A 21,071-nucleotide genomic window follows, 5' to 3' on the forward strand; every position below is an offset into this window, starting at 1 on the left:
GGGCCAGCAAACTTGGTGGCCACACAGGGACCCGAACCCAGGACTTCTGAGCAGCGGTCCAGCTCTTTTGAGACCACAACTGTCCCACGTCGGACAAGGGTGGAATTTGGTCTCCTTCGCAGCTCCTAAGAGTCCAGTCATGCTGGACATGTTTCAGACATGCGTGCTGTTGCTAAGCGAGGGCTCCTCAGCACATGGGTAGGCCAGCATAAACATAAGGATCCAGCCACATCTCCCCGTTGCTGCAGGCCTGAAAGTCAGGCAGTCTGGGGGAGGCCATGCAGGCGTGTTGCGTAATGTATATTATTAAAGGGTCTGGGGAGCGTAAGCGTAAGAAAATCAACCGGAAAACACGTTTGTTCAATGGACAAAACGACTTGGATGCTTCTGGCGCCGAGTGGCCTGCATTGATTGTATTCCCCACGGTCTGCAGACTGCCCAGGGACGGACGGCGGTGGAAAAGGTGCATCCAGCAACTGTCCCTCGAACCTCTCCAAACAGCAGCTTGGAACTAACTGCAAGTTCTATGGTGAGGAACAGCCCCCCATCCTGGCTGAGATAAGCCCTCTTCCTGCAGAGGACAGATGCAAAGGCTCCCAAAGATCTGAACAGGCATTGTTAAATTTGGTCGTGGTATGAAGTTTGCTGGATTTTGCGCATGACGTGAAGGGCGGCGGCGGCACACTCGGCTGCCAGACTTCAAGCCGTGCAGTTGATTCGCCGGCTGTCTAGATTCGTCCCCGGCAATGGGAGGGAAGAGGGTGGGCGCCAGGAAGACTGTGCGTAAGGCAGCACCCAGCCGTCCCGCCACCCCCCGCAAGGCCCAGAGAGGCAGCTGGTGTGATCCTTTCCGTACTGGTCAGGGTTCATCTTTTGGTATCCCAGCTCCGAGGTCTCTGGACGTGGGAGCCGGGGCTTCAAAAAATCCTGTGGCCCCCAAGCAGCACTGGGGGGGCCCTTACATGGAGCCCCGGAAAGGCTCGTGATGTTAAAACTTGCAACAGAAAGTGCCAGGCGTGTGTGCTTCACCGAGCTGGTTTTTGCCCCATCGTGCCTCCTTCAGTCACTTCCTAGGAAAGGGGGCTTCGTGAAAGTACCAAGCCACAAGTGCATTGACAGAAATATATCCAGTATTTTTGGGGATTCCTAAAAAAGTAATCCTTTTCAGTAAATTTCAATAAATATATGGAGATATCTTGCTAAATGCTAGTATTCTTTTTCTTTTATTTGCAGTTTTTAACATACTGTCAGTCGGAGTCGACATTCACCACCTGTTCTGCTCAGCATGTCTCTTGGCCAGGAACCCGCATGTGTCTCAGGGGAGGGAGATGCGGAATGATGGAAAAGCAACATTCTGGCAGAAGCAAAAGGATGCAGAGCAGGGAAGTGGTGCAGCCTCAGAAAACTCGAGGTCACCCTCAGCCCAGGTGGTTCTCCGGGTCTTTCATGAGGCGCTGCAGCCCTTTTCATCCTCTGGCCATTGCAAGAGTTAAAAGAGCATCCTTTTTAGCCTTACATTTAATAATTGCTGCCAAGGAATTGAACGGAAGGCGTGGCAGCAGCCACCGCTGCGCGACACAGTCAGACTCACCTGAGGGCACCCAGGTTGCCGTAGTAGCGCTCATCGTGATGGGCGGCACACCTGGACGAAGGCTTCTCACCCTCCCGCTCCGCTGGACCGATGCAGACCTTGCAGAGATTGCCCCCTGCGCCCGGCATGCAGCCCTTCCAGAAGTACTCCTGGTAGGCTTCGGGGAAGGAGGAGGGCCGGTGTTACCCACTTTGCCCCCCTCGCCCGCAGAGGGCCCGCCATGCAGCTGACCCTGGCCGTGGGCAGTGGGTCGGAGCAGCTCCAGCAAGCGCTGGACTATCTTCTGCTACTCCACTGACTGTAACTATGGAGCGGGGGGGAGGGCTCTTCCCCGAGATGCACTGATGTGACTGCAATGCTGCCTGGGAAGCAGCAGGGGACGGGAGAGGCAGCACCCAGGGGCTGGCTGCCTCTTTCCTTCTGCCGTGTTCCCGGCCCATGCTGAAAGGACCGAGCCGACTCCAGCCCTTGCCAGCCTGCAACCAAGCAACCGCCTCTCTGAGCGTCTCTTCGCAAGGAGCTCATTGTGCTTTCTGCTTAAATGGCAAGCAGGGGCCATCTCTCTAGGAACGCAAGAGCAGCCGCCCTGGACCAGGCCCAGGCCTGTCCCCTCCAGCAGGTCGCTCACTCAGAGGCAAGCCAGCCACCCACAGACCGTGTGCCACCATGCCACGCTGTGGCCTCACCACAGCTTAACTTTTGAAAGATTCCGGGAAGAACAGACAACCCTGTTTCTTGCACAAAAAGCAGAGGGAGCTGAACCCCAAGGGAGAGGAGGGTGCAGCGTGATCCCCTCTTTCTGAGCCGGGACCGTCCTGTCTGCTGAGCAGATCCTGCTGCCTTGCTTACCAGAGCTGAGGCTGCAGGGGGTGGAGTCGTCCCCCGGAGCCCTAGCAGTGTAGCGGGAAGGGAGCAGCCAGCCGGCCGGGCTGTACACGTGGCTGTGGCAGGAGCGCCTCCCCTGCAGATTGCGGATGCTCAAGTGCTTGGCGGCCTTCTTCACCAGGGCGATGGCGTAGCCTGGAGGGAGCGCTGCGTTCCAGAAACAGGCTGTCACTGCAGGGCAGCACGAGGCACCCAGACGTTTCGCCTGGGCAAGGCACTCGAGCGGGTGGTGGCGGGACAACTCCAGGCACGCTTGGAGGAAACTGGCCATCTAGACCCACTTTAATCTGGCTTCAGGCCTGGCTATGGGATGGAAACTGCCTTGGTCGCCCTGTAGGATGACCTGTGCAGGGAGAGGGACAGGGAGTGTGTCCCTGTTGGTTCTCCTGAACCTCTCAGTGGGTTTCGATACCATCGACCATGGCATCCTTCTGGATAGGCTGACTGGGTTAGGAGTTGGAGGAACTGCTCTGCAGTGGTTCCGCTCCTACTTGGCTGACCGATCCTAGAAGGTGGTGCTGAGAGATTGTGGCTCTGTGCCATGGCAGCTTGGCCTTGGAGTTCCGCAGGGTTCCATCTTATCCCTCATGCTTGGCAGCATCTACATGAAACTGCTGGGAGGTCATCTGGAGGTTTGGGCTGTGGAGTCATCAGTATGCTGATGACACCCAGCTCTACCTCTCGTTTACATCCAATCTAGGTGTTGGGCAGGGGCCATCCTTAACCAGTGCCTGGCGGGGGTGATGGGCTGGATGAGGGGCAATAAACTGAGGCTTAATCCAGATAAGCTGGAGGTCCTGCTGGTGGGCAGTTCAGGCTTCTGAGTAGCTGATTTCAGCCCTGTTCTGGAGGGGTTGCTGTCCCTCTAAAGGACAGGATGTGCAGCCATTTCCTCATTCCACAGTTCAACCAGAGCATCAACAGGAGCGCCAGCTTTATCAACCGGAAAATCCCCCAGTGCCTTCAGGAATCCATCCGGATCCATCTGGCTCCGAGGGTGGACCACCACAATAGGGTCCACACCCTTACAGAGGGAAAGGCCGGCATCGCGCTCAAACCTCACGAGGAAGTGATCTGACCATGACAAGGGAGTCAGATGCAAATTCCTCACCCTTCCTGCCCCGTCGAGAAAACCAGGTCCAGTGTGTGTCCACGTTCATGGGTTGGGCCTATGACATGTTGAGACAGCCCCATGGCCGTCATGGAGGCCATGAAGACCTGAGCCGCCCTGGTCAGAACAGTCTCGGCATGGAGATTGAAGTCCCCCAGGACCAACATCCTGGGGGTCCTCAACACCAGGTCCAAGACAATCTCCGTCAGCTCAGGCAGGGAGTCTGAGGGTGTTGTGAGGCTGTAACTCACATCTCCAATTAACTCACACAGCAGCCGGCCATAAAACTAAAGACTTTTATTGCTACTTTCTACAAGAGTTACCATGCAACAGATAAGCTCTAGCGGAGAGCTCCTAGCAAGACAGTTGCCCCCTCCTTTCTGAACTATCTGAGAAGCCCACGTGGGATTAGATTTTCCTGCCACGTCTTTCCGTTCGTGGGTGGGGCAAACTTCTGTCCTGTCTTCTCAATTGGTCCAGACGCAATTGATCTAGATGCCTTAAACTCCGCCTAAGTTGGGCATTCGCTAGATTTACTGTTATGTCTTCTTGTTCTCCTGAACTCTGCCCAGCAGCTTCAGAGTCGGGGGCGGGGGGGCAACTTGTTCAAGCACCTCAGAGTCAGGATGAGGGGAAGCTACTCGTTCAGAAGCCTCACAGTCAGGCTGTGGGGAGGCTATTTGCTCAGAAGCCAAAGAGTCAGGGTGTGAGGGGGCTCCCAGAGTCAGGCTGCAGGGGACCCTTTTGGGCACTGGGCCCCAAGTATAAGTCCCCTTGTTCCAGTGCCCGATTCTCACTGTGAATGTTTGAGTCTTTCTCGCGAGTCGATGTCTCTGTCGAGCCGTCAGGCACGACACATGGGCAGAAGGGTGCACGGTACACCAGCAGAATCCCCAGTCTGTTTCGATCGCCCAGTGCCAGGTATAAGCACTCTAGGCCTGGTCTCAAGGGAACGGGAAGCCCCGCGAGGGAAATTGAGGCTCGGTGAATTAAAGCGACCCCCCCTCCCCTCCCCTCGGGACGTGCCTGGTGCTGGACCAGATACCCGGGCGGGCACAGTTGAGAGAGGGACACATCCCCCCCCTCCCGCCCAGGTCTCTGTGATGCAAGCCAGGTCGGCCCCCTCATCCACAATTAGGTCGTGGATGAGGGATGTTTTATTATGGACTGACCTGGCATTGAGCAGCAGCACCATCAGGCCCGAGGGGCGGTTGATAAGCTTTCCCAGAACCTTCTGGTGCTCTGGTAACTTCTCAATTAGACTACTGTAACGTGCTCTACATGGAGCTGCCCTTGATGATGGTCCAGATACTTCCGTTACTTCAGAACAGAGCTGCCAGGCTGTTAACGGGGACTGGCAGGTACTCACATATAATGCTGGTTCTCTATCGGTTGCACTGGCTGCCAATTGAAGTCTGGGCCGAATTTAAGATGCTGGTGATTACCTATAAACCCCTAAACAGTTCGGGTCCAGGATAACTGAAGGAACACCTTCTTCCCTTCTCTGCAGTGGCACCCCTATTATGGAATACGCTCCTCAGAGAGGTTCGGCTGGTGCCAATGCTTTATTATTTTCAGCACCAAGCAAAACTCTTTTTATTTTCTCCTTATTTTAAAGTTTAATTGGTTTTAAGGTGGTTCTATTTATTGCAATTGGACGCTGTGCTCTATTTTATCTTATTTTGTCTCGTTTTTATTGCGAAACCATCCCAAGTCACTCGCCTTGGGTGGTATAGAAAAGCTTTTAATAAATAAATGAATGCATCTCAGAGCAGCGCCTGGGCACTCGGTGGCGCAGCCATCTTTGCCGCGGGGGGGCACTCGGGGCGCGGCCTGGGGCAGGCAGGTGGGAGGCAGCGAGCCTGCCGGGCAGGGGGGGCACCTTCTGCGGAGACCTTTTCTGCGCGAACGTCCCTGCAGGGGCCCATGTGGCTCTGGGGCAGCTGCCTTTGCGGCATTTGGGGTTTACAAATAAAAACAAGCAAAAAGAAAAGAACATCACCATAAAAAGAACAGTTACACACAGCGTTTTTCAAAATTCCCGGAGCTTTTCAAGCCCGGGACAATAAAAGGGGAACTGCCTAGAGCCACGAAGGCAGCAGGGGCTCGTGCCAAAAGAGGGTCCCTTGCGCCCCCCCCCCCCCGATCGGCCACCACAGGCCCCGGGCCTCGTGCAGCCGCGCCACCGAGCTGGGGGCAGGTTCACCCTCTGTCGCCCAGAACGCGCCCCCCCCAAAACGCCCACTTACTTGCGTGGCCCGCCTGCCTCTCGCTCCCGTCTTCCTTCTCGGCCTCAGGACACTCTTCCGCTGCAGAACAGACATCACCAGGTCGCGGTCACACACGGAAAGCGGCGTGGGGCTGTGGCGTCGCTGCGAGTGAGTCCCCAGCACAGCCATGCGGCACTTCTGACCGTGGCCCCGCCACAGGGGAGCACCTCCGCCACATCTCTTGCAGGAGGAGGCCTTCCCTGGCCACCAGGACCCCACGCTGTTCTGTGGGGGGGAGGCCCACATGGAGGGAGGCCCGGGCAGCTCCCAACATTCGTTGGTACCACCTGGTGGCTGTTCCAAGTTCAGTGGGACCTCCTGGGACAGGCTTCCTTTGAAGAAGCACCCTCCAGATGGGCTGAACTACAACTCCCATAATCCACACCAACCTGTCTGGGGACAATAGGGGTTGTGGTCCAATACCTCTGGGGGTGGAGGGACAGATTGGGAAAGCTGAACTAGAAGAAACAAGGTCAAAACAGCAATGTATTTCGTGCAACCCAAGAAGGCCTCTGAACTGAACGGGGCTGGCAGGCTCCACGCTTCCCATGCGAGGGCTTGGCACGCCACATCCGCCACACCTGCTGACGCCCTCGTGAATGGGCACAGAAGCCAGTGATCCACAGCCGGGCACGCTCAGAGAGCAGAGCTTCTCCCCGAACAGCACAGTCCTGCCTGCCACCATGCGGGGCCGCCATGGGTGCGGGGCATGCACCTGAGCGCCCCCTTGAGCAAAGGAGGGGGACGGGGCACGGTGCAGAGCTGCCCTCTGCCCGGGCCCCAAGGCCGTTTGGCTGCCCTGGCCGCAAAACAGTCAAGCCAGCTGCTCCCGGCCCCAGCCCAGAATGCGATGCCCGGCACAGCCTTCTCTCCAGCACAAAAGCTCCATGTCCCCCAGCAGAGCCCCTGGCAGCGACAGGGAGCCTCTCTGGAAGGAGGCGCCCCGAGCTGTCCTAGCGCCTGCCACCCCCACCCCCGAATCTCCCAGACAGTCCATGAGGTCACCTCTCCCAACATCCCAGGTGAGAAACATTCACCCCACAGCCCCCAGATCTCCGGCTCTCTTAGAGTACGTGACATTCCCTGTTTACAGTGCCCTGAGTCTTCTCACTGTGAGCCAAATCAGGCCCTCCTGCAGCCTTGGTGCCCAGCTCTCCTTGAATCATCACCTGCTCGGGGCAGCCCTTTGTCTCAGCCAGTCGTTAACTTGTTCCCCATTGAGACAGAAGGGGAAACTCACTAGACAGGTCACAAAACAGATCAGTCACTCAACAGGCTGATACTGCATTAAGAGCCCACATCTCCTAGGCATGTGCAGTGCATCCAGCTCAAAGCTGAAGTGGAACGAGGCCACTTTAGTCTGGTTCTGTGAGCTCCTCGGGAGAAGCAGCCACCCCACGAAACACACAAACCAAAGCCCCTGCAGAAGGAGGCGGCAGGCCTCTTGGACCTCAGCCACAGCTCAAGCACAGCCGAGTGCCTGGGTGGTCCCCCTTCTGGTCCCGCGGGGGATGCAGTCGCTGTGCCTCGGGGAAGGCGAGGGTGGGCCCATGAGGTGGCCATTGTCCTGATGCGACCAAGCTTCAAGATGAAACATCTTATGGTCTGAAGCACCATCATTCTCTCGGCCCCGCACCAATCCTTCTGAAACTTGGGAGGTTTCTGCACTCCATACAATGCATGCCACTTTCTTTCAAATTGACCCAAAATCGCAGAAGTGTGTATACGAAGCTAATCGCTACCCAGTTCCTAATTGAGAACATTCTTGTCCCACGAGCTGCTGCACCTGCTGTTCTGAACCTGTGCAGTTTCCAGGCTTATCTGGCACGTCTGGTTGCTGCTAATTTTCAGAGCAAAAGCCACAAGGTGGCAAGTAGAGCAAAGCTTGTCTGGCACCCAACCCCGTTTGCTGTGCTTGATCTCCTCAGAAGTTTGCAACTATCCCCGAAATGTTCACCCAGTTCTGCCTAAGAAATAACAAGTTATGCAGTCCCCTTTTAAAAAACCAAACTCAAAATAGGACAACCCCCATCACCTCTTTTGCTGACAGCAAGCCCAAGGGCCACCACGCAGACTACGGGACTATCACATGGGCCACTATCATCCGGTTTTGACTAAGAGAAAAAAATCTATTGCCATTTTTGAAATTCCCTGTGATAGTTAATGGGAAGCACAAAGCCTTGATTTTCCAAACTGCTGTAGCAAGTCAGCATGGGCACATTCCAACTCCATCCCAGCACAGTGAGCAGAGCAGCACAATGAGGCCCAAGCTGCGGCAGCGGGAGGGTCCTCATGCCGAATCCCCCTTTGCGGCTGGTGCCGGCGACCCCACGGCCAGCCTGCTGCTAACGCTCTGGAGCCATTCCCCTGGAATTCTCAGGCGCTGTTCCTGCACCCTTTTATTCCTTGTGTGCCCTCGCCGTGGCCTGTGCGGCACGATGCGACTGGGGCCCTTCCGGCACGGCTCCCGCACCGCAGCAGGCTGGAGCTGGAGCTCGCGCAAGAGGAAGCCCGCCGGTCAAAGCACTTGTTTCCAGATCGGGACAGGGCAGCGAGGCCCTGCTGCCGAAACAGCGTGCTTTCCTCCGAACCAGGAAACCAGTGGCGCCTATCCAAGATGTGGCAGGTCTGATCCTGAAACCAGCAGCTTTCTGCCCTTTATCTGTTTACTTGTTTCTTGTGTTTTTAATGAAAATTGAGAGAAATACAACGAAAAGAAGCAAGCAAGCTCACCATAACATTCTGCAGCAACAGGACGTAGGCCACACTTGTCTGCGAAGTAGGCATGTGTTGCATCCAGCGTAACGGCATCTGCCCCGTTGTTCTGCCGTACAGAGAAAGGGGCCGGTTAGCAATCTGACACCTGTCTTTGGAGCTGTGGAGTTCCTGCCTCTTTTCTGCCATTACCACGTTGGCCTGGGAGTCAGTGGGACTGGGAGACCTTTAAACTCACATTTAGAAGTCTGAGTCTACCCCTGTGGTTTTTCACAGGTGACTTGTCACTTGAAGTTTTCCTGACTTTAAGGATTAAGAATGCCCCATAATACCTGGTGATGTGATACAGCAATAATTTCAAGAGATGAAACATTGGTTTGAGCAGACATGCATCTGGAGAGCTTGGCTAAAAGAAGTTGATGTCTGTGTTTCACAGAAATATTAAGACAAAAAGGTGCTTGCTGCATGCCCTGGATTCTTATGGAACAGCCAGTTCTGCTTTATTAGGCCAGTGGGGAAGGCCGTTAAGAAAACGATAAGCAATCACACTTAAAACAAGGTAAGGTTCCTTATTATGAAATGCAAACCTTTACTGATAGTTAATTAAGAATTGGAAAATATAAATAAGTAAACAGTGGAAACTGAATTAAAGAAAGATACATAAAGATGCATCCAGCTGCACATGCACTTCTGAGCCACTGGCATCTCACACAGTTGCCAGGTTGGCCAGGAGCCACAGAAGGTCAGAGATGCAGTAGCACAGAAGCAGGGTGAGTGGGAAGGGGCCTCCTGGGCCATCTCATCTGACCCTCGGCTCCAGCCAGCTCCACTCATGCCATGCCCAACATGTGGGTGTCCAATCTTTCCTTGAACACCCTTGCTGATGGGGCCCCCACCACTTCCCCTGGAAGCCCATTCCATACCTGAGGGGTCCCAACCATCAGGAAGAACTGCCTGACATCCAACCTGAAACCAGGTTCCTTTTGCTTTGCCCCACTGGATTGACTGCATCCTTTCCTCCACTGCAGGGGAAAGCAGGTCACCGCCCTCTACCTTGTGGCACTCCTTCCTATACCTGCATGTCACTATAAGTTCCGCTCGGAGTCTCCTCTTCCCAGTTCCCTCAATCTCAACTCATATGTCATCCCGCACCAATCCGGCTACCAGCCTTGTGACCCTGCACTGAACTGATTCCAGCCTAGCTATGTCTTCCTCATAATGTGTAGCCCAGATCTGGACACAGGACTCCAGTTGTGGGTGCACCAGAGTCTTACAGAGGGGCATTGGCACCTCCCTAGACCTGGCAGCCATGGGGTGGTGTTAGTCCTGGCTCATGTTCAGGCTGCTCTCAACAAGTACCTGATTCACATAACAAATGACTCCATAAAGCCAGAGTTGCAAACATTGGAACAGTGGTGCCCACACATGTCTGCCTGACATGTGGCAGAACACTCCGTGCCCATATCGGCCTTATCAGCCACCTGCGGACACACCGTGGACAACTCACAACCTGTTAGATGTCAAGGTCCACATCGAAAATGATGGACGAACATCATACACTGAAGTTTAATTTGCAAATGTTGAGTAAGGAGAACAGCAAGCCACCCCCTGATCCCTGGAGGAGCCCCCGTTGAGCGACGGGGTCTGCAGGCAGTGCTCTGACCCAGAAGCCCCCTTGGCAGCCCACGTGCAAGGACCTGGGCCTGCTGCCTCTCTCGGGTCAGAGAGCCGCTGCCAGGGGGACGATGGGCTTGCTGGTGGGCAGGAAGGGAGGGGCCAGAGGCCAGGATGCGAGCTGCCCTGCACCCCTGCCAGCCTGGACGGGACTTGGGGGGGAGGGGGCTTCCGCCACTCCCGGTGCCTGGGGCTCCAGCTGCACAGCACTGAGGGGCACAGAGTCCTGCAGGGCAGGGCATCCCCGGGGCCGTGGGAGGGCTGAGCCTCACCTGTGGACCTGGCGGTTGACTTGCTTTCGGAAATGGCACCTCAGGGATCTTTTCAAAGGTATGATTCAGAATTGACCATATACCCTAAAACGAGTATGTGTAAGCCGTTTGTGCATGTTATTTTTTCAGGAACGTGAGGTTAATGAGACGGTGTACCTTAATTGATGGGACCATAGATAATGGGCAGGTTCTCGTCAGGCACTAACCTACCCTGTGATTAACCGGCAGAGGCCGGCCGGCCTGCCTGCCTGCCTGCAGAACGATTTCCGGTCACAGGTTGCTCTGCAGCCCAGGTGCGGAACAGCCTGATGAGCAATGGGACCCCCGTGGGTTCCACTTCCGCCCCTCTCCCCGCCGGCCTTGCCTCTTCCCCCTGCCGCATCCGAAGGCACTCGTCCGCTCATGGTCCCTTCCCTGCTTTAGTGTCCCCAGTAGCTCCTCTCCTTACCTCTGGAGGGAGAGCCAGTGGTGCAGGGGCTGCCCCTATTTCACCAGCCCCTTTGGTTTTTGAACACAAGAGATTTTCACAGCGTTTTGTTGCACCCCATGCTTGCTGTGGTCCAAAACGGGAAGGCTTGCCTGCGCAAGGTCCCGGGCTGGCTTGCTTCCAGCTGCCGCAGCCACACACATGGGCCCAAAAGGCTGCTTTTCGCTTCGGACTCTGCAGCAGCTGTCGAAAAGCGAGCTGCCAAAGGTAAGGGAAGCCATGGCGACCCCACGAAAGCGGACCAGCGGCTGAGCCGATCACCTGCCCCAAGTGACATCCCCTCAGTTTCTTAGCCTGCCTTTCCCCACCTCCCTTCCACAGGTCTCTGGGCACCTGGGCTGGTGGGGAAGCACGGGCCACCCCAGGTGTGGGAGCCGTTCATTTTGGCAGGAGCGGTCAACATGCAAGCTTCCTTTTAACATGGAGCCAGGGTGGCTTGCTTGCCACTTCCCTCAAACCATGGTGGAGCCAGTCCCCGAGGTCCAGAAAGCACAACTCATTGGGCATCCAACAAGGGCAAAAGGAAACGAGGGGCCGTCTGCACGGTTTGCGGCCTGCAAAGCAGCCACCCTGTGGGGAGTGGCCCGAGCTCACCTGACACAACAACCCGATGTAGCTTGTTGCCCACAGCCAGCCGTGCGAGCCCAGCCAGCACTAGCCCTGTGGCGGTTTCCACGCAGAAGGGCACTGGGATCAGGATGTGCTTGGAGAACTTCCCATGGGAACCCCACTAGGGCTGCACAGCTGAAGAGCGTCTCCAGGGCGACTGGGGAGCTCAGCCCTTAGAGCGAGATCTCTCCACTGCAATCCCGAATCAGAAGTCCAAGAAGTCTAGGAAAGGCTATTTCCTGTTACGCTGTTAGGAAGCTGGCGATTAAGTCTGACAATGAGGAATGTTTTTAGTTTATTTTATGCAGGCTATATTTTGATGCATTGTGTCAAGTATATTTCTAATGAAATAAAAATGAATCAAAAGTTGTTCCCCTTGCTAACCTTGTCAGTACAATCCTAAAACTGAATCAACTCAAAGCAGTGTTTTGGGTGTGCTTTGTTTAAAGTGTGTTGCTCAGCCATAAGCCATTATCTGGCAGCCACTGGAACGATAATCTGGAAGCATTCAGCAAGAGCCAGATCCACAGCCTGAGCAGGATATTACCTCTTTGATTAAACATTTTGATAGAACCTTTTCATTTCACCTGAAAAGGTGAATGGTCGTTCAAGGAGCAACCCTCCGCCTTTCTGATGGTGTCCGCGGGGCTGTGTCCCCTGTCCTGAGAGCTGAGCGCACAGACTGGCCTCTGAGCAGTGGATGAGGGCTCTGGCCCCACTTCCCGTGGCAGGTGATACAGGCAGACCTGCTCCGGCCTCGCTCCAAGGCTGGGAAAGTGCCCTTGCAGAGGAAGAAAGGGGCCATTTGGGAGGAAGGGGAGGAGACTGTGGGGCCACGATGCAAGCCAGTCTGAACTCCACCAGGCCCTCCTCTCCTGCTCTGGTCAAAAGCGCCTGTCCAGACAGAGGAAATGGCAACCAAGAAGGGTCAACCTTGGCCGAGGTTTTGGCAGAAGCGTCAGCCATCGCGGCAGACTGAAACTGCTTTGTTCCTTTTTGTCCCGTTAAAAATGCAGAGCATTTGCCCCTCCCTCCCGGCCAGCCCAGCTCCCAGGCTGCATCACTCACCTTAATCAGCTCAATGCAGTTGGTCTTGGAGTCTGCGTGGACACAGACCAGGGGGTCTGACCTGATGTGCAAAGCCCACTCCTCACATTTGCGGAGCTCGGCATCCCCGATGCAGCACCAGCGCACCAGGCTGTTGGTGAGGGAGCTCCCTGCGGCAGCGGGAGAGGCACCCGTCAGTCAAGGCAGAAGGACCAGCTGCCCCCCCATGCCAAGCGAGCCTCCCATGCTGGGCTCCCAGGGTGCCTGGGAGCGTTCTCACCTTCATGGCCCAAGGCCTGCAGGAGAGCCACATACTCCAGGCCGAGGATGCGACTGATCTGGGCCTCCTCGGCAGTTGTCTGGAAGTGGCGAGTTGCGTCATGGAAGAGCAGGTCCTTCCCTCTGAATGGCGCAGATGCAAAGAGCTCGAACCTGACCCTCTCCTTCCCCGCTTTTCCAAAGAGGTGCTGAGCACAAGAACAAGCAGTGCCTAGTTCCACACAGCTCTGCCGACGTGTCCAACACACACCACGAAACCAACTGTTGAGAACCCACCACCAAGTTCTCCTGCCCTTTGAAAGGAACTGGAACCCCACATACAATCACAGACACAGAAGCAGAGCGAGTTGAAGGGTCTCCCAGGTCATCTAGTCTGACCCCGGCTCCAGCTGGCTCTGCTCACGACTGCCTACATGCGGCTGCCAGGCTGGGGGGCATCCTTAGGCTGGGGGCAAACGTGCAGTCGGGTGAGATGCTGCAGAGGTGCCTGCGAGGGCCAGGAGAGCTCCCTGGAAGAGCAGGTGGCACTCCCTGGCTCAGACTGGCTGGGGCTCCTTGGGGTGAGGAGAAAATACCGCACGTGCTCAGAGGGACCTTCCTGTCGGTTCATGTGCTCCAGGGCTCCATCTCGGCACCAGAGACCAGCCAGCCTCCCCAGGCTGCAGCGTGTGAGCCCAGGGGCCAGGCCTCTGCTCCACAGTTCAGTGCGTTCACGGAAAAGGGCAATTGTGCGAGGCTGGCACCCCACGGTCCTCCCAGGAGGCAGGCCTGGTGATGCCCAAGGCGTTCCTGCAGCAGCACCACGAGTCCACCATGCTGGCTCAGCCCCCATTCCCCAACAGCACCCGCTTCACCTCACGGGGGGTCCTGGACCATGACAGGAGCCAGCCTTGGTCCGGAGGTGGAGTGAGTGTGGCCAAAGAGCCTCGGCTACCTGGGGCCCCCAGGAGTCTGTGCAGGAGCTCCAGAGCAAACCAGAGCAAGCAGGCCTCCCAGGCTTCCAGGGAGCTCCTGGGCACAATCAGCTCCTTCCTGCCCCATGGTTCCGTGGAGCCACCGGGCCAAAGCCTGCAACCACTTTGAGGGCAGAGGGAGCCGAACAGCCTCTGTGCACAAGCGAGTGCACGAGCCGGCACCTCCCCCGCCCCCAGCCTTATTGTGTGCATCTGGGCTGCCGAAGGACACTGCTCAGTAACACCTCTGAGCAGCTGCACTGTCGTGGATGGATAGGGGCCATGGAGGCTATTGGGTCAGCCCCTGCCGTTGCAGGACACCACGTGACACCACCCCACTCAGAGGGCAGTCCAGTTCCTCCTTGAGTGTCTCCAGTGTGGGAGAGCCCCCCACCTCTCCAGGCAGCGGGTTCCACAGCCGAATTGTTCAGACAGTGAGGAAGCTTTTCCTGATGTCCACCCTGAATCTGCGTTGTTGCAAATCGAATCAGTTATTCCATGTCCTACACTCTGGTATCAGCAGGAAGAGATCTTGACCTTCCTCTCTGTGACAGCCTTTGAGGTACTTATAGAGGGATCTCATGTCCCCCCTCAGTCTTCTCTTCGCAAGGCTGAACATGCCCAGTTCTCTCAGTCTCTCCTCAAAGGGCCATGTTTCCAAACCCTGGATCAGTGGTGGCGAACCTATGGCACACGTGCCGCAGTGGCACGCAGAGCCCTCTCTGTCGGCATGTGAGCCAAGTCGCCCCAGCATCGCCCCAGCAGCCGAGCATTGGATAACAGTTTACACAGGGGCCATGCACATGCTCGGAAAGGAGTAGCAGCACCAGGCAATGACATCACAAGCCGCAACTCTTTAGCCGTGACACGTCCAAGCTTGGTCAGCGCACTGCCAAGGATATATTTATATTTGCTTGGTCTGGCTGTGAGTTGTTTTTTCTAAACTAAAACCTCAGTTTTTGGGTTTTATTGTAGTGCTGGCACTTTGCGATAAATAAGTGGGTTTTGGGTTACAGTTTGGGCACTTGGTCTCTAAAAGGTTCACCATCACTGCCCTGCATCATTTTTGTTGCCCTCTGCTGGACCTTTCTAATTTACCTGCATCTTTCTTAAATCTTGTTGCCCAGAACTGGACACATTATCCCAGGTGAGGTCTGACTAGTGAGGAGTATACAGGAACTGCTACTTCTCATGTTTTGGAAGTAATACTTCTGTTAATGCATCCCAAAATAGCATTTGCCCTTTTGGTAGCTGCATCGCATTGTAGGCTCATGTTTAGCCTATTGTCTACAACTACTCTGAGATCTTTTTCTTTTTCAGTTCTGTTGAGCCACATATTCCCCATCTTGTATCGATGCCTTTGGTTTCTTTCTCCTCACTTCCCTCCAGTCCAATGTTAGGAAGAAAGGAGAGAAGGGGGGAACTGAAGTGAGGAAGGGAGAGGGGCAACAGTGAGGAGTAGGGGGCACACATCGTTTGCTCCCCATCCTGACCCTCTGCAGACTCTTTCAAGTCAGAATCTTTTGCCCTGAATTCTTCTCAAATGATTCCTTCGCTCAATTATCTGCCATGATTCATGCCTTCTTGCACCACCCAGATCAGTGTTTCTTCTAAGTAATGTTCACACCCTTCCAAACACTGTGATTATATCAGCCTCTCTTTCGTAAACATGACTAAGATGCTGAGTGTTGCTGGGAAGAGGGCGCTGGGCCTGGGTGGGACGGCCTCCCAAGCCCGCCCCACAGGAACACCGGGCAGGAGCATGTGGGTTTGTCCCATGCACCTTGCTTTGCACTGGTCAGAGGGTGGCATTCTGTGCACAGAGCCCATGAGGTGGCACCCCGTTCCCAGCCCCCTGCCAGGCTCCTGGGCACGGACCCAGGCAGCAGGCGGCACCCCCGCTTCCTGGCCATGCAGGATCCTTCCCTGCAGCACAAGAGCACTTGGGAGAACTGGGGCCCTCGGACGGAACCCCGCTACTTGCCAGCAGCTGCGCTCTCCTGGCCCCGCGGTACCTGGATGGTGGCGAGGAACTTCCTGGCAACCTTCTGGAAGCTGTGGCGTGTGACAACAGCCCGTCCTGGCCCACGGCCCAGGTTGCAGGTGGCATAGGCTGGCAGGGGCGCTGTGGACCCGTCAGGACACAGCAGTTCATAGTCGTCTTCTTCGGACTCTGAGCCAGACAGAGAGGTGGCGTTCAGGGGCCGGAGCAAGAGATGGGCAGAGGGGCAGCGATCGGCCCTCCTCAGCGGCACCCCGGGCAGCTGCCCTCAGGCCCCAGGCCAAAGCCGCACCGCAGGCTCGCTGAAGGTGGCAGCATCTGGCGGGACCAGTGCACTAGCATTTGGGGCTGGGGGCAGGGCTTGGGCAGCAGAAGGTTAACGGCATCGCGGGCATTGTGTGAAGCAATGTTGCACGGAACTTCGTTTATCAAAGGAACAGCTGCCCTGTGCCCGGAAGCAGCTCCGGGAGCCTCCGGAGGGCGAGACCAGCTTGGCCAAGGCATGCTTTCCCTTTTCACCCCCCAAGTGATAGCGGATGCAGGTTACCAGGTGGCGGGGGGAGGGGAAGGTGAGAGAGAGAGTGAACAGGGGAAGCGGGGAGAAACACAAGAGACTGCAGTGCTTGAGTGGGAGCAACTGGGCCCTTTCTGCAAGACTGTTGCCTCTGTCAGGATTTGGTCCTGAAGAGTTTAAGCTGCCTGCCTCCACATGCCCTCAAATATGATAAACCGCCTCGTGTCTCCCGCAGCCCCCCTCTTGCCTTCCCAGGGAAGCTAAGCCAGAGTGTGTCCCGTGCCCCCAGGCTTCTTCCCACCACTCAGTGGAGAGAGGAACCCAGCACAGCAGGTGTGGCCACTCACCTTTCTGCACCACTAAGGCTGGACCAAGTCACTTACCTGTGGCCCTCATGATTGTGAGGTGGTCCAGGAAAGCCACATCCGCCACTCCGCTTTTCAAGCACCTGAACAGGTGGAAACTGCGTCAGCATGAAGGGCTCAGCCCCCCAGTCTGAAGGAGCAGGGCAGGGCAGGGCAGGGCAGGGCCACCTGAAGGCTCCCTCTGAGCCGTGAAAAGGTTCGCTGCTGCTGGCCTCGCAGAAGTGGTTCTTGTCCTGGACGTAGGATTTCTGTCCTTGGCAGAGAGCGCACAGCCGAGGGGCAGCAGCGCCGGCGCCAGGGATGCAGCTGGCATTGAAGTAACTGCTGAGCACTGCGGGATGAAGGGGAGAAGGCGCTGGGCCAGGTGGCGAGGGCCCTCCTCTCTCCCCAGGAACGCAGAGCAACGGCCCATCAGCCAGTGTGTGCTCCCTTGGAATGGTTTCACTCGCTTCCCTGGGACTTACTCCTTGGTAAATGTGCGCGGGATGCAGCCTTACCGTGCGTTTCCCTGCATGCCCATTCAGAAGTCCGTTCTGTTAGCTCAGTTGTACTTACTCCCAGATGCACATAGGATTGTGGCCCTAGGCAATATAGAATCTGAAACTCTATAGGATCTGGTACAATCTCTTCTCATGTCACATTTTGTGGAAAATACATTATAAGAATACTTAAACTGTATCTGTGTCCCCTGTGGATACAACACGTAAACACAGAGGTAGGAAAGTCAGGTTCTTCTACCGCCCTTTTTGTGCGGGCACCGTGCCCTGTGAAATGCGCCCAAGTGCAGCAGGCCGTGCCGAGAGGGTGCGCCCTGCTCTGTCCGGAGGCGCGAGCTGAAGGCCCGGCACGACACGGCTCGGCCGCGCCCCTTCTGCAGAGCCGCACTCTGCCTCTCCGCCCTCCCACAGGACCTCCCTGCGCTACTGCCCACTCACCATGGTGGACAGGGCGGTTGCCACCCCACATCAGCGGGTTGCTGGCCAGAAGGAAGCCCAGCGGGAGGTTCCAGCCTGAGGTCCACCGGGCTCCGTTATGGCAGCTACGGGTTCCCTTTAGGCTGTGGATGTCCAGCGTTCCCCTTCTGGCCACGGCGACAGCGAATACGCAGCTACCTGGGAAGCAGGCCGGGGAAGGAGGAGGAGGAGAAGCAGGAGTCGCTTTAGTAAGTACACTGCGAGACCTGTGTGAACAGAAGCATTTTGGAGCGGGCAAAGGAAAAATTCTTTCAACGTCCAAAGCTTTGTCACCCCCATGTTATTTAAGAGGCACAGAGAATGGGAAAATCTGTATTTCTGAGTCCGGTTGTGGTTCGGCGCCGATGGTTGCTCATCCCCCGTGGGGGTCTCTGCAGGCCCCGCAGAGAGGCCCTGCTCCTGCCTGCGCCAGCCAACCAGCTCGGGCGGACAAGGCCTTTGCGAAGCACACAGGCCTTTCAGACCAAATCACCTCAGAAGACTCTACATCACAGCACAATGTATCCCTGCGGGAGAAATTCATTTCCCTCCAGTATGGTGGGAACCGGGACTTCTGCGGGGGGGGGGGGGGGGCATCGCCACAATCACGGCATGCAAGCAGGGCATCCCTGCGGGCCCTGCCCCACTGTGCCACAGGCTGGACGTGCCTGTCAGAGGGGGCACACTTTGGATGGGAAGTTAACAGCCAGGCTGGGCCCACTCATTGTGCCAGAGGCCTGGCCAGGCATGTGGCTCCCAGATCAAGGAAGGGGTTGATTCTGCTCTGCATGACTCTGGTGTGCCGACAACTAGAGTACGGCATCCAGTCCTGGGATCCACATTGTAGGAGGGCCGTGACCTGTCCTCCCCTGCAGTGGAGGGCAGGGCGTGTTCCAATGGGGCAAAGTTGAAGGAGCCAGGCTTCAGGGTGGATGCCAGGAAGTGCTTCCTGACGGATAGGACCCCTTGCATATGAAATGGGCTTCCACAGGAGGTGGTGGGGGCCCCATCAGTGAGGGCATTCACGGACAAACTGGACAACCACGTGTTGGTGATTACATGAATGGAGCTGGCTGGAGCCAGGGGGTCAGACTAGATGGCCTGGGAGACCCCTTCTGTTTCTCTGTATGTTTCTAATTCCCCCAGCCTCATCATGTTATACAACTCTGGTTACATGCTGCAGGGGCATTGGTTTTAAATGCTTGTCCATTGTCTTCTGCCCAAGGGATCTCGGAGGCTGCCGTCTGGTGAGGATACTGAAATAGCTATCCAGAGAGCCAGTGTGGTTTTGGAGTTAAGAGCATGGGACTGGGACTCAGGCGTTCTAGTCCCCTTCAGCCATGGAGCCAACTGGGTGACTTTGGGCCAGTCACAGACTCTCAGTCCAACCTACCTCACAGGGTTGTTGTTGCGGGGATAAGATGGAGGAGGAGATGTAAGCTGCCTTGAGCCCCTTGTAGGAAAAAGGCAGGATACAAATCGATAAATAAATACATAAAATCTCCCCTCAGTCTTCTCTTCTCCAGGCTAAATGCACTCAGTTCTTTCCATCTCTCTTCTCAGGGCAGTTTCCAGGCCCCAGGTCATCCTTGTTACCCTCCTCTGAACCATTTCCAGCTTGCTTACTTATTTATATAACTGAAGGCTTTTCTATACCATTATTTACGCCAAAGAATATCAAGACCATTTATAAAAGTTGAAAGCAACGAAGCAGTTAAAAGGAAACACCGGGTGCCGCTTCACGGAGGGCATGGGCAGCAAGCCTCCCCTCTCTGGACAAGAGGCCTGGTGGGTGCGCTTCCAGGTGGGGCGCTTGGCTCTGGCCCCAGGACCTGTGAGCAGGGCAACTGCCGCGTGAAGTCACACCTGGGAATGCTGTGGCCCTCCTCTGGCACGTGCTCCCTGGGGTTCATCCTTAAACTATGCTTGGCCCACTTGGGGACCATGCTGGAGCTAAGAGTTGGCCTCCCACCCCCCACCCCTGCGTTTCCACAGGCCCCCTTCAGTGGGGGCCCCGGGAACTGACCCTCTGGGTAGACCTCCTTTGCCACCACGCTCAGGCCATGAAGCTGCACGGCAGAGTACACATCTCCAGCATCCAAGGAGGCAGCATCCGCTTTGTTCACCTGGAAATACGGGCAGAGGGCAAGGCTGTCAGCTGCTGAGTTCGTTATGCCACGTTCCATTCCTGCGCCACTCGCCAGGGCAGCTCCCTGGGCAGCTGTGGGACTGCAGTCGCTCCGGTCCGGCAGCCTCCTCCGGGCGGGCGGGCGTCCTGCTTCCTCTCACGCACCCTCTCATCTGGTTTGGGCGGAGACAGGATCTAAGAGCAGTGTAGCAACTTGAGCGCCGCAATCCCTCCGGCAACTCTTGAGCAACCTCGCAAGCACAGCGCAACAGTCGCTGCGCCTCCGCCCGGAGCAGGAGTCCAGTCACGCGAGGAAGCCCCGGCTGCTGCCACCCAGCTGCGCACCGCCGCCTGCTCGTGCCCCTGCCCGAGGGTGTGCTGGACCACTGCCGGCAGGGTGGACGCTGCTGGCGCCCAAGCACACGGGGCTACACGAAAAGCGGCGGCGCTGCAGGGCCGCCAGGCCTGTGGGGGCGCTTCTCCAGGCACCGGAGCGCGCCTCCTCCCGGCGGAGCCGCTGTGGGCAGCCTCGAGGGGCACAAGCACGTCGGGCACCAACATTGCGCTTGTGGCGTCATCGCAGTCACATTGCTCAAATGAGTTTTGCTTTTGAGCAGGGAGCTTTTGCCTCCGAAGAGTGATAAACTGTCCTTTGTTGCGATTCCCATCCTCAGAAAGAATATGGCAAACAAAACAACAAGATTTGTGCTTTCTGTTTCTGCAAAACAAGAGACTTTGTTCTCTTATTTATTCATGTGCAACAGAAGCCAGCTTGAAGCTGCTGTTTGCTGCCTCCAGAGACGCTTTGCTCTTTAAATCCATCTTTTCTGAAATGGAAGGAATGTCTTTTCCAAGCTCGCTCAACATCAACAACAGAACAATTCTGGTTTTACAGTTCTGATGTTGATGAGTCAACAGCTTTACTCTGGTGGGAAGTTTCCCGGGGATTGGGTCCAGTAGGCCAGATCTGCCTGCCTTCCGTCTTCCCTTTGCCATGCTGGAAAACTGCCACTTCAGGCAGAGACCTCCCATTCGCCAGGCAGAGCTGCCCTGGAGTGTTGGAAGAGCAGCGTGATGGCGGAAAGGCAGGGGCAGAATCAGTGGCGAGACGGCGCCCCAAGAGACTCAGGGGCAGGGACACTAGCCCAGCTGCATGCAAATGCCATCCTCTCCTACGCCATGCATGTTTACCCACCAGACTCAGGCGGCCTTGCCT

General features: G+C 56.3%; 1 protein-coding gene across 1 annotated transcript in view; it reads right to left on the reverse strand.

Annotated features, from left to right (window-relative positions):
• Positions 1-21,071, reverse strand: part of LOC123030451 (serotransferrin-1-like) — a 30,339-nt gene that overhangs the window by 8,171 nt on the left and 1,097 nt on the right. The window contains exons 3-13 of the mRNA XM_044444408.1: positions 19,754-19,853; positions 17,710-17,886; positions 16,943-17,105; positions 16,793-16,857; positions 15,909-16,066; positions 12,942-13,128; positions 12,683-12,831; positions 8,591-8,681; positions 5,837-5,896; positions 2,441-2,623; positions 1,592-1,748 (exon numbers count right to left, since the gene is read on the reverse strand). Of these exons, the coding sequence (XP_044300343.1) occupies positions 1,592-1,748; positions 2,441-2,623; positions 5,837-5,896; positions 8,591-8,681; positions 12,683-12,831; positions 12,942-13,128; positions 15,909-16,066; positions 16,793-16,857; positions 16,943-17,105; positions 17,710-17,886; positions 19,754-19,853 (1,490 nt within the window). The remainder of the gene's footprint in view (positions 1-1,591; positions 1,749-2,440; positions 2,624-5,836; positions 5,897-8,590; positions 8,682-12,682; positions 12,832-12,941; positions 13,129-15,908; positions 16,067-16,792; positions 16,858-16,942; positions 17,106-17,709; positions 17,887-19,753; positions 19,854-21,071) is intronic.

Source organism: Varanus komodoensis, unplaced genomic scaffold (genome assembly GCF_004798865.1).
Source record: "Varanus komodoensis strain SLA01 unplaced genomic scaffold, ASM479886v1 scaffold44_3, whole genome shotgun sequence".
Taxonomy (NCBI): domain Eukaryota; kingdom Metazoa; phylum Chordata; class Lepidosauria; order Squamata; family Varanidae; genus Varanus; species Varanus komodoensis.